The sequence below is a fragment of the Myiozetetes cayanensis genome, unplaced genomic scaffold (genome assembly GCF_022539395.1).
Source record: "Myiozetetes cayanensis isolate MyiCay16 unplaced genomic scaffold, myiCay2020 scf5-8, whole genome shotgun sequence".
Classification (NCBI taxonomy): Eukaryota; Metazoa; Chordata; class Aves; order Passeriformes; family Tyrannidae; genus Myiozetetes; species Myiozetetes cayanensis.
The window spans coordinates 84188519-84203387 of record NW_026087742.1 but is presented as its reverse complement, the minus strand read 5'-3'; the positions used below and the strand labels follow the sequence as shown (position 1 = coordinate 84203387).

The window sequence follows — 14869 nt, the reverse complement described above, 5'->3', positions numbered from 1 at the left end:
AGTGTTTTAATACACATATTTAGATAAGTGATTGAGAAAAAATACAAATCTATTGCACAGTCAGACAGAGAACAGCAAACCTACTGTCCAAGCAAGGCTCATTTTCTCTCTGCACAGTCAAAATGCCTTCTAGAGCTGTTTGACCTCTCTGGTATATTTATCTTAAAAATTACAGTGGAATTTCAGACATGAAACAAAAGCAGGTTGGGTGGTTTTTTTCTCAGAATTATGCTCTTCTTTCTTTCTTTCTTATCTATCTTTTCCCTAAATAGCAGGCCTATTTTTTCATACAAAATAATAAGACACATAATTTAAGGGGTTTTATAATGGCATGGATATAATGCCTTCTACCTTTTCAAGTTACTGCTCTTTTGTTGTGACTGTTTCATGCACCTCACCCTATTTGATATATTCACAGTCAGAAAGTGATGGATTCACAGAATTGCAGAAAATTGAGGAAGAAGGATCCATGCTGGCAAATGACTTTATCTTATGAACTTATAATCAAATACCAAATTTGACATAGAGAGAATAGGCCCCTGCTATTAAGTAGATAGATGAATGAAGTGGTCCCTCTCCAAAAGCCTTCAACAGCTGTAAGGAAATTCAGAGCTACAGACTGACTCATAAATTTTTAGGCCATTCAACTTACATCTTACGCATAAGTGTTTTTCCATTAAGTTAAAAGAAGAACATACATTTTAAAATTAAGATATATTCCATTTAAATACTATCTAAATATAAAAGAAATAAAGACACCAAAGGTTCAGGAAGCTGTAAACATTAACTATTTTCTCAAAAAAAAATCCTATGCAGTGTCACATTGTGTTTCCTAATCAAAGAAATGCATTATACTCTCTCAAGTACATTTTAGAAGCCTTCAGTGACATATTACACCCTTTAAATGAGAATTTCAGGTTAAATGTGATCAGTAAGGAGGATTTGCAGAACATATCACATCTCAGTGCAGGCAACTAGACCTGAACTAGTTGAAACAGTCTGAAACAGTCTGAAAACTGAAACCAGCATCTCAGGAGTCACTGTCGCTGGTCATTTTGGTGAGGAGAGCTAAACCAGCTGGTTTTACACTATCTCTGGCTGTCACATGTACAGACTTTGCAAAAACAGTTGCAAATGACAGGGACAGGACTGCTCCCAGAGTTCCCAAAGCAGCAGGGGAAAGTGAGGAGAGAACTGTCAGTTCCTGTCTACCGTGTTCCTTTGACAGAAAAGTTGATTATTGTCTTATAAACCAAAGGGAATCTGCTCATGAAAATTAAATAGCTATTTGCTCTGAACACAAAAAAAGGGGTTATGGAAATGCATTGCCTAATTTTCTTCTGATTGTTTTCTTGGCTGATTTCTGAATTCCAGTAAAGAACAGTGGGCCCAACTCTGTTTTAAATAAATAAAGAAGATGGCAATTCCTGTTAGTGGAATACTGCAAGGGGAAGTAGATACGTGCAGATTTGAAGTTAAGTAGCAGAATTTTACTGCTATTTTATAAAAAAATGTTACAACATTACACTTTCTCACATATATTTTGTATATAAGTACAAAAAGGGAAGAATTAAAGAATTTCTCAAGAGTTCTAGAGCAATCTGTGGTAATATCTTGCTATTATGTCTACGCTTCTGTCTCCAATGAAAAAAAAATCAACTTGAAGAAGCTATATGAAGATAACAAGTAATCACTAATAGTAATGAAATACAATTGAATAGCAGGAGAGGTGGATGGGGCCAGGTATTTTCTGGCACCATGAGTGTTACCAGCATGCATTAGCTTCACGCATGCAGCTCTGCACGAGGAAACAGCACCTTGCCTTACAATACTGTTCTCTGGGGTTACAGAGGCAGGTGTCCTCCTGCAGCGCTTCAACAAGTCCAACCCTCCAGAGGGAAGTTCAAACACATCAGCTGCCAGTTCTGGCTGCCCAGAGCTTGTTTCAGTCTACACACATGGTCTGTTTAGAGTGCATTTGCTCTCCTTGCTACGTGTGCAAAGAGGAGATACAGCCATCCACTCCTCTCTTGAGGAACTTGGGGGAATTCATGCAAGATTTTTCTTCACAACGCTGTTTAGTACCATACTTGGACTTCAAGCATCCCACAGCTGGACAAGAGTAAAGTCTTCTTCTGAAGTCTAAAGGCCACAGTAGTTCATTTGTGCCATGAGTGCTTGACTACCTGCTGTCAGCTGAACTGCTTGTCAAAGTAAGCTACAAAGTTAGGGATAGCATGACTTTGTAAGTGGGCAGGTTTTCTAAGCTATTCCAGGGCCTAAGTATGTTCATGACAGTGAACATACTATACCAGTGGTCTATGCATTTGCGTAGCTTTGCATTTGTCCTGGATCAAATCTGAAGCATTTTTGCTTCACTTTGAAGAACTGAAAATACTAGACTACATTAAAGACTGGTTTCTCTGGTCATTTCCTTCTAGCTTCCTGGGTCACAAAAGAGAGCCGTGAGGAAGAGAAATAGAAATGATTTTTAAAAATAACTTCTCATCACTACAGTGAAAGCAAAGCCCATTTACAGTTCCACAGACTGTTTTCTTTACTGCCTTTTAGTGCCCTGGTTTCACATAAAATTATTTACTGGAAATAAAACTTTGAGAGAAACTGAATCTAAATTCCATTTCTACCTGTTGAAGAGGGTGACAGTTTCCATTTATTTTAGGAAAAAGAAAATGAAATTTTATTATAAAAGGCACCTTGCAAATTTATAATGCATTCTTCATAAGAAAAGATTTCCACGTCTTCTGCTTAGTGCCAGAAAAAAAAGTACAGTAGAAATAGCTTGAGTGTTTTGCTTTTCTCATACCCAGTAGGAAAAACCACCTTTGGAACAATGAATAGCTCATGATCCACAGAACACAATTGCAATCCTACTCAAAACCCCCTTATTTTAAAATACTCAAGCAGAAGAACTTGCAAACATAAAACAATCTAATAGAATCAAATAGAAGTTTAGAATTTGTAGGTAGGCAGGAGAAAGAGAAATAAATGGAAGAAAAATTACTGTGCAATTTGTAGGCCTTTCAAATGCTCATTAAGAAAAATTTGTATTCCTCAGCAAAGTAATTTTGTCTCACCTACTACCAGCTGAAAAGCATAACAAGCTTCCTCTGAACAAAGTGAAAATGTATGTTCACTTTACATGCACTGAATTTGGGGTGATGCATTTATGAACACTGAGGGTACTTTTTCTTTTCTTGACTTTTCTGGAAAATTTCACTTTTTTGGAAACTGAAATGGCACTCGAGACATTGGCACTGAAAACCAAAGTCACTCAGTGAGATCGTTGCATGATCAGTGCTGGCCTGGGCAAAACAGCATGATGTTCAAGGCGGTGCAGAAAAATACATTTGGTAGGAAGAGATAAAACTGTAAAAATCCAGAGTGGGAAGCAACTGGGTGCCAAATAGTCCTGCAGAAAAGACTCAAGAAATGCAGACAATCACAACTGAACCTAATGGCCACTAAAATACAGAAACAGGACTATGAATAGTAAATTCTGTGAAGCGACCTCTGTTCTCCTCATCCCTGGTAAGATCTGAGAATATATTCTCTAAGATGCACACCCATTAAGAAATCTGAGGCAGAGAAGTAAGCACAATCAACAGCCTGAAAAGTTGACTTTTGAGGAAAAAGTTAGAGAATCCAGGATATTTAGCTCAAAGATAATATGATTAAAAGGGTCCTGGAAAGTCTTTGGGTAAATACCAGTCTGCTCTAAAGGGCAGAGAGCAACCTGTTTGTGGCAAGCAGTAGTGGGTAGGACAAGAGGAATGAGAAGGAGCTGTAACAGCAGCAAGGAAGACTCAGGCAAAACAATATGCAGTGTCAAATATTTATAGTGGTTGAGAAATAAGTGGAGTGTTTGTTTTTTTTAAATCAACTAGACCAGCTTCTGCCAAATGAAAACATAATGCTCCTATCTGCAAACAGTGGGAAGGATACACTGATTTTTTTATACTTTTGTCCCTGAAAAAAGTATGATTTTCATTTTCTGTACTCCTTAAAATTTTCTATTTGTCAAAAAGGCCTCAGCTACCTTTTGTGAATTGCAAAAAGGGTTTAAGTCCACAATGGTGTACAGGCTTACCAGCTAAAATGTATTTGGCACTTACCTTTGAATAATTATTTACACAGCATAATAATGAATATATGAGTAATATCTATAACTGTGTCCCAACAGCTTAGTCAGAAGATATCTAGTTAGCTCCACAACCCCTCAAAATGTAGCCTAAGGATGTATGCCAGTCCTGAATATATTATGGTGTAATTGTAATGTTATACAAAGTATATGTTTAATTATTCTCTTGTAAAAGCTTATAAAATATTGGGGTGAAAAAAGTTAAACCAAAGACAAATTTCCAGTAGTGCTTGCTCTACTCAAAAAATATGTATCATCCAGAGTTCTGAATGTGAAAGGAAATGTTCTGTATTTTGGTCTCTGACATTTTTTGTTTTATTTTATCAGGCATCCCTGAAAACATGCAGTTTGAAATTTTGCTGAATGTTGAGAAGTAGTACTTGCTGGTTTGGTTTTTTTTTATCTTATTTTTTTTTTTAATAAACTTAGCTTCTCACAAAGCAACTTCCTAGTCTTTTGAGCAGTCTCTTTTCACAGGCTTAGCTTCACAGAAATCATTTTCTGTTCTGTGTTATTTTTAGCACCACAGTTTAAAGCTGCTCCTTGGGGACAGAACTGTGATAGTGACAGAACTGTGATGGTGACAGTTTGAGACTTGCATTACACCAGTAAATGCTTGGTACAACAGTAATAAAAGAATATGTAAAAAATTAGTGGAAACTATAACCCCATGCAAGGCAAAAGAAGCAGAAACCTATTCTGATAAAAGGTAATTGCAGCAATAAAAATCAGAGGTATAGCATAAAAAAAAGGATGCACAGTACTGGCTGCTCCATAATCCCAGATCAGCACTTGTGCATTAGGAAAGAATGCTCTGGATTTTGTTGCATAGTTGTAATACTATGAAGTCAGAACACAGAAATCATATTCACCCTTGTATTGTAATGTCAAGACCTAACTCCATTAACTCTACAAATGCATTTTATAGATAAGATAGGATGCCATTCAAAATAGAGCACTGTAAGAAGGAAACCCTGGTTAGAGATTGCTATTAGCTAGGCACTGCATCTACAGGGAAAATGTACTTACAGATGTATACCCGTGTATATTGCATCAATCCGTAAGTCTAAGAAAGTACAGAGTTATCTCAGTAAAGGTCACTACAAACAAACACACTCTATTGCCATAGACTTATTGACTCTTTGAACCGAAAATAATTTGAGAAGCCAAAAATATCAAGATAAAGGAAAGGTTAACTTTTCTAGAAGTGAGCAATAAGTAACTAACATCTGGACCAGTCTTTCTGAATTCAAGTCAACGCTGACTGCGCTGACTGCGACTCTCTCCTTACAGATTAATTATGAAATTAACTTTTAACTCATATTTATGTACACTATATCAGGAATCTATTCAACATGACAATGAATCAATCTCTCAAACACAGTTATGTCCATTTTCATTTTAAAACAACAATTCGCACCTTCACAGTGCAATCAACTCTCTATACTCCATACTCAGGGGCCAGCAGGTCAGTCCCAAGCAGAGTTATTCTGGACCTCAGTGTAAAAGTACTAGACAACCTAAATCAATGCCACTGCATGCCAGGACAGTAAACAGTAAACAAATGAAGCACAAGCAGGGAGTCCAAGAGCACTGAACGAGGACAAATATATCTAACTACACTGACAATAGATTAAAAGAAGAAAGAATAAAAAGAGAAAGAAAGGAGATATATTTACCACTCTGAAGGTCACATATTAACAGGTCAGGAGGGCAGAGGCCAAGGGGATGATGGAGACCATGTGTATGTCTATTTATAGACTCTGGCTATTTTGGCCCCTCCTTCTAAGCAGGACCTTTGGCTCACTGCCACTCACTGTCCCCCTAGCCAAAAGTGAGGGATGCCACAGCCAACTGGAAGCTCCAGCAGGTGTGTTGTGGGCAGGCCACCAGGCAGACCTTATTGACAGCCCAGCTACATGGCTTCCCCTGCCACGTGCTCTGCATGGACTCAGCCATGTTGGCTCCAGGCTTAGACCTAGCCCTTCTCTCACCACCAACCCCTCCCCAAAGTGGTTTATTCAACCCATCAATCAAACAAGCCAGTGAGATATGAATCCAGTCTCTGACACCATGGCTCTAATCTTACTATGTCTTAGAACATTAGGCTGAAAGCTCTTGCAGATGCTACAATTCATTGCTCTGTTTACCACTGTCAGATCAGGAACTAAAGAAACTACTTTAGTCATAGAAAGCATATAGATGGAGTGTTAATGGAAAACAGTAAGGGAAGAACAAAATTTCCACAGACAGGAGTCCACAGGATGAATAACTGCAGCTAAAAGGGATACAAAAGATGATAATAAAGAGAAAAGGTTTATCAGTAACTCAAAAGTGGTTACTGATCACAGAATCACAGAATATGATGAGTTGGAATAGACCCACAAGGATCATCAAGTCCAACTCTTAGCCCTGCACAGGACCATCTCCAAGAATCACACCATGTGCCTGAGAGCACTGTCCAAACACTTCTTGAACTCTGTCAGCCTCTGTCCAAACACTTCTTGAACTCTGTCAGCCTTCTGTCAACCGCTTCCCTGGGGAGCCTGTTCCAGTGCCCAACCACTCTCTGGGGGAAGAACCTTTTTCTAATATCCGACCTAAACCTCACCTGAGGCCATTTCCTCTGATTCTCTGGTCACCACAGAGAAGAGATCAGTGTCTGCCCCTCCTCTTCCCCTCACAAGGAAGTTGTAGACTGCAGTGAGGTCTCCCCTCAGTCTCCTCTTCTCCAGGCTGAACAGATCAAGTGCCCTCAGCTGCTCCTCATATGGCTTCCCCTCAAGACCCTCCACTATCTTTGTTGCCCTCCTTTGGACACTCTCTAATAGCTTAATATCTTTCTTATATTGTGGTGCCCAAAACTCCACACAATATTCAAGGTGAGATCTCCCCAGTGCAGAGAAGAGCAGGACAATCCCTTCCCTCAACTGGCTGGTGATGCTTTGCCTGATGACCCCCGGACATGGTTGGCCCTCCTGGCTGCCAGGGCACTGCTGATTCACATTTAACTTGCCATTGACCAGGACCCCCAGGTCCCTTTCCACAGCACTGCTTTCCAGCATCTCATTCCCAGTCTGTATGAACTTTTAGGGTTGCCCAATCCCAGGTGCAGAATCGGGCACTTCCCCTTATTGAACTTCATATGTTTGGTGATTGCCCAGCCCTCCAATTTGTTGAGGTGTCTCTGCAGGGCCTCCCCGCCTTTGAGGGAGTCAACAGCTCCTCCCAGCTTTGTGTCATCTTCAAACTTGCTTAAAGTCCCTTTCAGTCCTGTGTCCCAGTCATTTATGAAGATGTTAGCTACATAATTTAGACTGTGTTAGTATTATCATAAAGGGAATAACAACAACTGTTTGTTTCAGTTGCACTGATACAACTTTTAATTAGACTAACAATAAATTCTCAGAAAATAAAATAGTCATTGTGACAGCTTCAAATATTGTTGATAATAAAGTTTCATTTGAGCCATTACTTAGGAGTCAATACCTAGAAGCTTTCATCAGCTAAAACTGATTAATTTCATAGACCTTAGGTAATTTCTAGATAAATGTTAGCTTCAGTGACAAATTAAAGAGCAATTGTGCATTTTTTACAATGAGGATATAGTGACATAGAAAGTGAAATATAAGATGTGCTAAACTTAACAATGTTATTCTTGGCATTTAGCCTATGCTTTATTAAATCTATCTCGTTCTCCAGTTTTTATAGTTTAAGAGATGTTTGTGTCACCAGGATTTTCTGGTTTTTTATACACCAGCTTATTAAACTGATCTATGTTTTTTGTCAGATATTTTGTAAAATAACTCCTCATTAACATTTTAACTATTGCACAAATTAACCTGAAAGCAAATATTGCCAAAATATGAACACTTTCTTTTCTTCTTCCTCTCTATGGGCACAAACACTTAAATTTTGAAAGTCAAGTTTGTATGTTTCTGCATATATAATTTTATTGTTTGTAAACAAATGTCAGATCATATTTATACAACTCCACCATCATACAGGATAGTGGCATAACTGATAGCAGATGAGAAAACAGTTCCAGAATAAAATTTTAAAGTGTAAAAATAAGAGCCTTTGTGATGACACCCCTTTTGTGCTAATGGGATCTGTCCATACCTTTCTCAGCCCTGTGCTCCTCCATGACCATTTATAAACCTTTTGGACCTGAGAAGTTCTGCTGCACACTGTAAGGCAGGATCTTTCTCACCATTCTAAAGAAATTTCTCGGCACAAGTTCAAATGCACGTACCTACTCTGTCCCAGAGCCCACATAAAAGCTGGGGGGGAAAAGCTTATTACAGTTCACCCTGAGCAGCTTATTAGAATGCACCTTCAGAACAAAACCACACAGACTACATTTATTTCACTTGCACAATATTGGAGGTTTTTAGTTTATAGCATTACATAATTTAGTCAAAGATCCCTAAGTTTAAGGTTTCTGCCACTGGTTACAGCAGTGCTACATTGGGCAAGCTTTTACACATACTGACCCCACAGACCTGTCTCAAAGTTGTTAGCAAGGAATCATTGCTTCAGTGAGTTCCTTACTGAAAAATGTTGCAGAAAATAAAATAGGTTAAGTTAGTTGTTAAAATCCTAATAGGCTTCAGTAATGGAAAACTAACATCAGTGTTTCTAAGCCAAGTAAATATTGATATGGAACTTGCAACATTCTGTGATTCAATAACAAATTTAAGCAAGTTTGTGAAGCTCTCCAGGGCAGTGTAATCCTCTCTTCCTCACCAAGCAAGCTACCAGACAAGTGCCGCTCAGTTCCAACTCTGTCATAATTATTGGTTCACCTATGTTTCAATGTAAGCTGAAAATTGGCAATGTCTACTTAAACACAGGAAAGTCAAAAGCAGGATGAAAATCAAAAGAAAGTGTATAGGAGAAAATTCAAATCCCACCCACTTCCTGAATTTGAGGCGTGACTCCTCTCTGCAGTTGAGAAAAAATTTTTGCTATAATTTGCCTAACATTCTCTGTAGGCATAATTGGAGCAGGGGATTGTTTTGTTGAGGCCCTTTCCCATTAAGGTATTTAATTTCTCACATGAATTTGAACAATTTTTCTGTAAATTATGGAAATGAGTCAGAAAATATGACAATTGGTATCCAAAACAGTGACAATACAACAGGAGTCTTTTGTGTCTACAGCAACTGAACACATTTCTTCTTTAATGCTCTGGCAATAAAATAAAAAGGAGCTCTGCATAACACGGCCTACCAAACAAAGATAAGTCAGTTTAAATTAAATGAAAACAATTGTTCTCCTACTTTTCCGCTATTCCAGTCAAGTTTTAAAATGTTTCAGTGATGCAAGATACAGCTAGTTACCATAAACTGCAAAAAAAGAGCTTCAGACCTTCAAAAGTAGTTGCAGCAGAATTTGCAGACTAAGTCCACAGTCAGAAGTTAAACCATGTGAATTTAGAGGACAAGAGAAAGTTTTGCAGGAGAAGTTATATTTCACTACATAAAAAAATTGTCATCAAACAAGATAAAATTTGTAAATATTAAGGGATTTTGGCTTTAGAATAAGAACAACGTGGAAAATTTTGATCTAGGATGTTTACTTGACAGAGGAGACATGGAGTGCTGATTATAGAACTTGTCCTACTACCCAGAAAGGTTTTAGTGATCGTGTTGGTTAGTTAAATGAATAAAATCATATTTTTTTTCTAAGTATGAGATTTTTGCTAACACTGTTTTAATCATACCAAAGCTGAAACCTAGCTGAATCACAGCTGTTGATCATCTCCACTGACTATTGATCAGCCCCAAAGATTATTTTATGGGCAGATGAAGGAAATTAGCTTGAACATTGATATCTGAAGGATCACAGACATCCTTGTCAGCAAAGATAGCAGAATGGACTCACAGACTAACATTAACATATAACCCCGCTGCAGAAACAAAAATAAAAAAACCAAGACAGCTCCCTTAGGTGAGAAAACGGCAGTCCTAAATTATGGAAGAATTCAGTGAGTCTAAAAAATCTCTCCCTGTCCCCTTGCTTAAATAATTCATCAAAGGAACATGAGAAAAGCCATGGATGTTGTCACCATAGGTTCATCTATACAAGAATCACGTCTCCAACAGGGAAAACGGTGGCAATAAGGTGGGAATTAATACGTAAATAAGGCAAAAACACAGTTGTATTTCTCCTGGCATACTGTCCCAGTTTCCAGCAGTCTGCAGACAAAATAGAGACAGTATCTTTTCTCTGAAACAGGCAATATCTCATCCTTCCCCTTGGTCTTGCACCTTATTCCTTGAATGTGAAAGCAACAAAATCTGCTGCAACCACTTAAAAGGAGGAGATGACCTTCCACTTTGACAGAAAATACTGAGCCTGGCCCTGGAAAAGAGACGTCCAGAGGTGGAAGGAGCAAGAGCGCGAGCATCTGTAAGGAGCAGGCTGCCCACCTTGCATGCAGAGACTGCTGAGAGAGACAGAAAAAAGCAGGTCCACAGAGAAAATGGATCCCTCTTCATGGATACTAGAAGGAACTGCACATATTTCATAGCAGCTCAACTACTCATTTAAATGACTGAAACCAAACCAAAGCAGAAGGACCTGCCCCAAGGAAGGAGAAGGAATTGGTCTACAAATTGATTTTGCTATTCTTTCTGGCCCAATCACTTTGAGCATCCTCCATTTAAAAAAAAAAATGAAACAAACAAAACAAAAAAAACACGCAAACAAAAAAAAAAAACAAGAACAAAAAAGAAAAAGTAGTTTAAATTTCAACAAAATTTTGCTTCACATTACTTTTAAAATCTATTTCTCTTTTGGAGGATTTCAATATCGTTCAAAGCTAGACATGCCTGCCTAAAAGTTAAAGTCAAAACAGGAGTCAGGTACAATTCTCAAAGGGGCTTTACTTTCATCCTTTGCCATCTTTTCTCAGATGTTTTATCAGTGATCTATCAATAGAGTTCCATGGGGCCAAATGAAAGCTCTGTGGGAATCTGAAAGTTTGTAGTATCTGTTTATTTAAAGATTCAGTACTAATTTTTTATTAACATAGACTTTTCATAGAATTAGACTAAGTAAACTGATGAACAAGTACAAGAAAACTGAACAGGAAAGAGTTCTGCATTTTAAAAGGCAGCTAAGTATGCAAGTTTTATTATTTAAATTAAAATGTCAGTACCATCAAATTATATTAATGATTCCAAGTTCATAATGAAAAAATTGTATCAAGGCAGGGGAGTGATAAAGAATTCTAAAATCTTTCTAATTCACTCTACCAGATGCAATTTAAAGTTATTAAATTTCCAACACTTCAGCCTCTGTATAAACCGTTATTCTAGTACAAAGCTAAACACTGAACTACCATCTACTTACATTTTTATGAGAAAAACATGTTGAACAAATTTACCCAAACCAACAGAGTACAAGATTTAGTGTGTATTAGGAATTCATTTCCATGCACTGGAGAAATAAAATCCAGAGACTCAGAGTGGCACTACTTCAGTAATGATAAATATGTGACAGCTATCACTAAGATAGTGGAACTGGGACATCAACAACGAGAACCCATAGACCTGTAAATTAATGGAACTTGTCAACTTCTCAGTAGAAGTTTACAGATTCCATTAATTGTTAGTAGAAATTATGTGTATGCTTTAGTAACATTTATTCATTAATCTAACAGTTTGCCATGAACGCAGAACAGGGAGAAATTATACAGAACACATACAGATCCTATTTACTTTCAAGGTTCTTACTCAGCTACTGAATAAAAGAAACCTACACAGCCAAACATTCCACTTGTTTTCATTTATTTTACTGGCATGAAATATGGCAAAAAATGATCACTAGTTGTTATGTTTCTTCTAGCATTAACTCCAACTGCTTTGCAGTTTTGAAAAAAATATCTTACCAAGAGCATACACAATCAGTGCTGTTTGATCTTTACTGACTCTCTGTGGCTTTTCAAAAGTACTTAGAGATGTTGGTTGGGTTTAATTCAAGAAATCCTTTATGGTTCAGTGTCACTTATCTGAGACAGAAAAGTAGGGGTATAAATTGATTTCTTAAATTGCCGATGTGAGAGCTTATGTTCTCAGCCACCATGACTTCAAATGCCTTCAAATATCTTCAATTTCTCCATTTTCCTACACCTTATTAATATAGTACTTTTGCTGTTATAATACATCAATACACCTTCTAACTTCTTAGTAGCCAATAATCTTTATGGGCTAAAGTTGCCCATTTCCACGGCAAATAGTCTGTCAGCAGCAGGCCTTACTTACAACCTGATTACCACTGTAGAACCATAACTGGCTCTGTATTTTGCACAGAAAAAAATAAATGTCAATATAATATCTGTGTATATGAACACCCAGTCAATGATTTATTGATTATGAGCTATTTCTCTTCAAGACTGTTCCATCTTTCAGCCACTGAGATAGATGTACCTAGTGGGGAAATTCAGATTGCATGAAGAATATAAATCTGAAATTCCATGACTTTGAAGTGCTTAGCAGCCAAGCAGACAAAAAAAAACCACAAAACAAAACAAAACAAACAAAACAAAACAAAACAACAACAACAACAAAAAAAAAAAACCAAAAAACTTTTTACTGGGCAATGTACAGGTAGGTTTTATTCCTGTCCTTCAGTTAAATGTGAGATTTGATTTGGTTCTCTTTTCAGGGTATGCAAACCTTGTCCTAATACAGATATACAACTACCTGCATAAAAACTTCCACATATATGTTTATATATAGAAATTATGCATACAGCTACTTTTATTTCACACAAATACAGTGTCTTCCTCTTTTTGTGTTGGGAAGAGATTTATTATGGAGATAAAGTATTGGAGACCAGAAGTTACACAGAGAGCGCTCTATACATAAGTATTAACTGTAATACTTATTATACTTAATAAGCTCTTTATACTGCTTCGTTCTTCCATGGAGTGATTATTTCCTGATTTCTCTAATGCATCTTGGTCATTCACTCAAACATACAGTGCAATGATGCCAAGGTCAAATTTGCTCATTTAGTAATGTTGAGTTAGCTTATTAGTATCGGAAAGTCTGGAAAATGAAGCCATTAGCACTCTCTGTTATTCCTCCTGGGGTAACTGGGACGTGAGTGCATTTTGAAAACCTTTTGAGAAACTGAATTTGAAAACCTGTTCTGAGAAATTGCTCTTCTGATTAACCTAGTGGAATTGTGAGGCCAGAGACATATGAAAAATGGCTTTCTGAAAAGATCCAGAAGGTCCAGACTCAGAAAGATACGTCTGCGCTTTTTTCAGAGAGGTTGCTTGTTTTACTAATATAGAACAAAACTATGAAACTTACCAAGATCTAGGTAGATCCCTGGAACAAATGAGCTGAGAAAAAACATAAGAATAACACATCCCAGCACAGTCAGGCATTTGATAAGGAGAATTTTGTCTGTTATTCTGTGCTGTAGATAGACAGACAGGAAAAAAAAATTTAATAACTCTGTTAAAGAAGGAGCTATCTATTATGCACAGAGTTCACAAAAGCATGTGTGAAGTGCGAACTGCTAATCCTTTATCATAAACTCCTCTTCATAGAAGAACAGAACTACTTAAATAGGTTTTATATGTATGCATCCTATGCATACCTATGAAAAACACAAATACGTGGCCCAATGCATTTTAAGAGATACAAATATCTAGCACCTACTGTATACATTCAGTTGTGTTCAGCCACCCCCATCACAACCTCATTTCAGTAGGAGAAATGCAATTCCTACCTCAGAAGGCATTCTAAGCACTCTGCGGTTTCATGGACCTGCACAAAATCATCCCTTTTTTTCATGTATGCTTTGAAAACATATAAACTACTGCAGAGGTCAAATCTTTCATGCTCCCTGTACAACTCTCACAGACATGCCAAGCCCATCATCTCTGTGGAGTTTCTACAACTCTGGGGCCAGCTTCTCCTTCCTTGTGCCAATCCTCTTGTGCCCTCAACTGTCAGAACCAGTGCTTCCCGTTGTGTCTCTGCTTCTCTGCTCTGATCTCACTTTCATCACCAGCCCTGGAAATCACCTTCTCCCAGACTGAGTTCTTCCCCTGTTTAGAATTTAAAGCTCTACTAAAACACAAATCTTTCTGCTTTTAAAAAATTGTCTCTTATGCAATGCCTTGGAAAAGGTGTAAAGCCTTGTAAGAAAATCTGTTGCTTTTGCTGTGATTTGGTATGACACCTAGGACAGGTGTCTCCCAGTCAAGGACCTGAGCTCTCAGAAACAGGTCTCAATTCATCAGTGATGCCAGTGACATAGAGAGATTGTGACATTTACACAATTAAATTTAGGAGACATTAATCCCACTACAGAGTTTACATCTCCTCAGTTTCATCATAAAGGCTTAGGTGGTGTGAATATGTGCTCAGTCAAAAGAGCGGGATTTATCCAAGTGGTTTATCCCTCCTTGAATAATAAAAGCAGTAATGTCACACAGTGTAGTAAATTAGAGTCAGCACTGGGTACATTAGGAGGAGTGTAGTCTATCATCATTCATAGTGACTATGAACAACCTATTGACACTTCCTGAGCCTTTCTAGACACAGATGAAAAAATGTAAGAAAACAGTGATGAATCATTTATTGATTTTTTAATTTTTCCAAGGAACAAAAGTATAAAACCTAACAAAACCTCACTATCATCAGCCTTGTTGCACCAAGAAGCCAGCCACCCTGCTCA

The 14869-nt window shown here is 37.6% G+C and overlaps 1 protein-coding gene across 1 annotated transcript in view; it reads right to left on the bottom strand.

Annotated features, from left to right (window-relative positions):
- Positions 1-14869, bottom strand: part of OCA2 (OCA2 melanosomal transmembrane protein) — a 185938-nt gene that overhangs the window by 74346 nt on the left and 96723 nt on the right. Inside the window, exon 18 of the mRNA XM_050334190.1 lies at positions 13492-13600. Coding sequence (XP_050190147.1) covers positions 13492-13600 — 109 coding nt within the window. The remainder of the gene's footprint in view (positions 1-13491; positions 13601-14869) is intronic.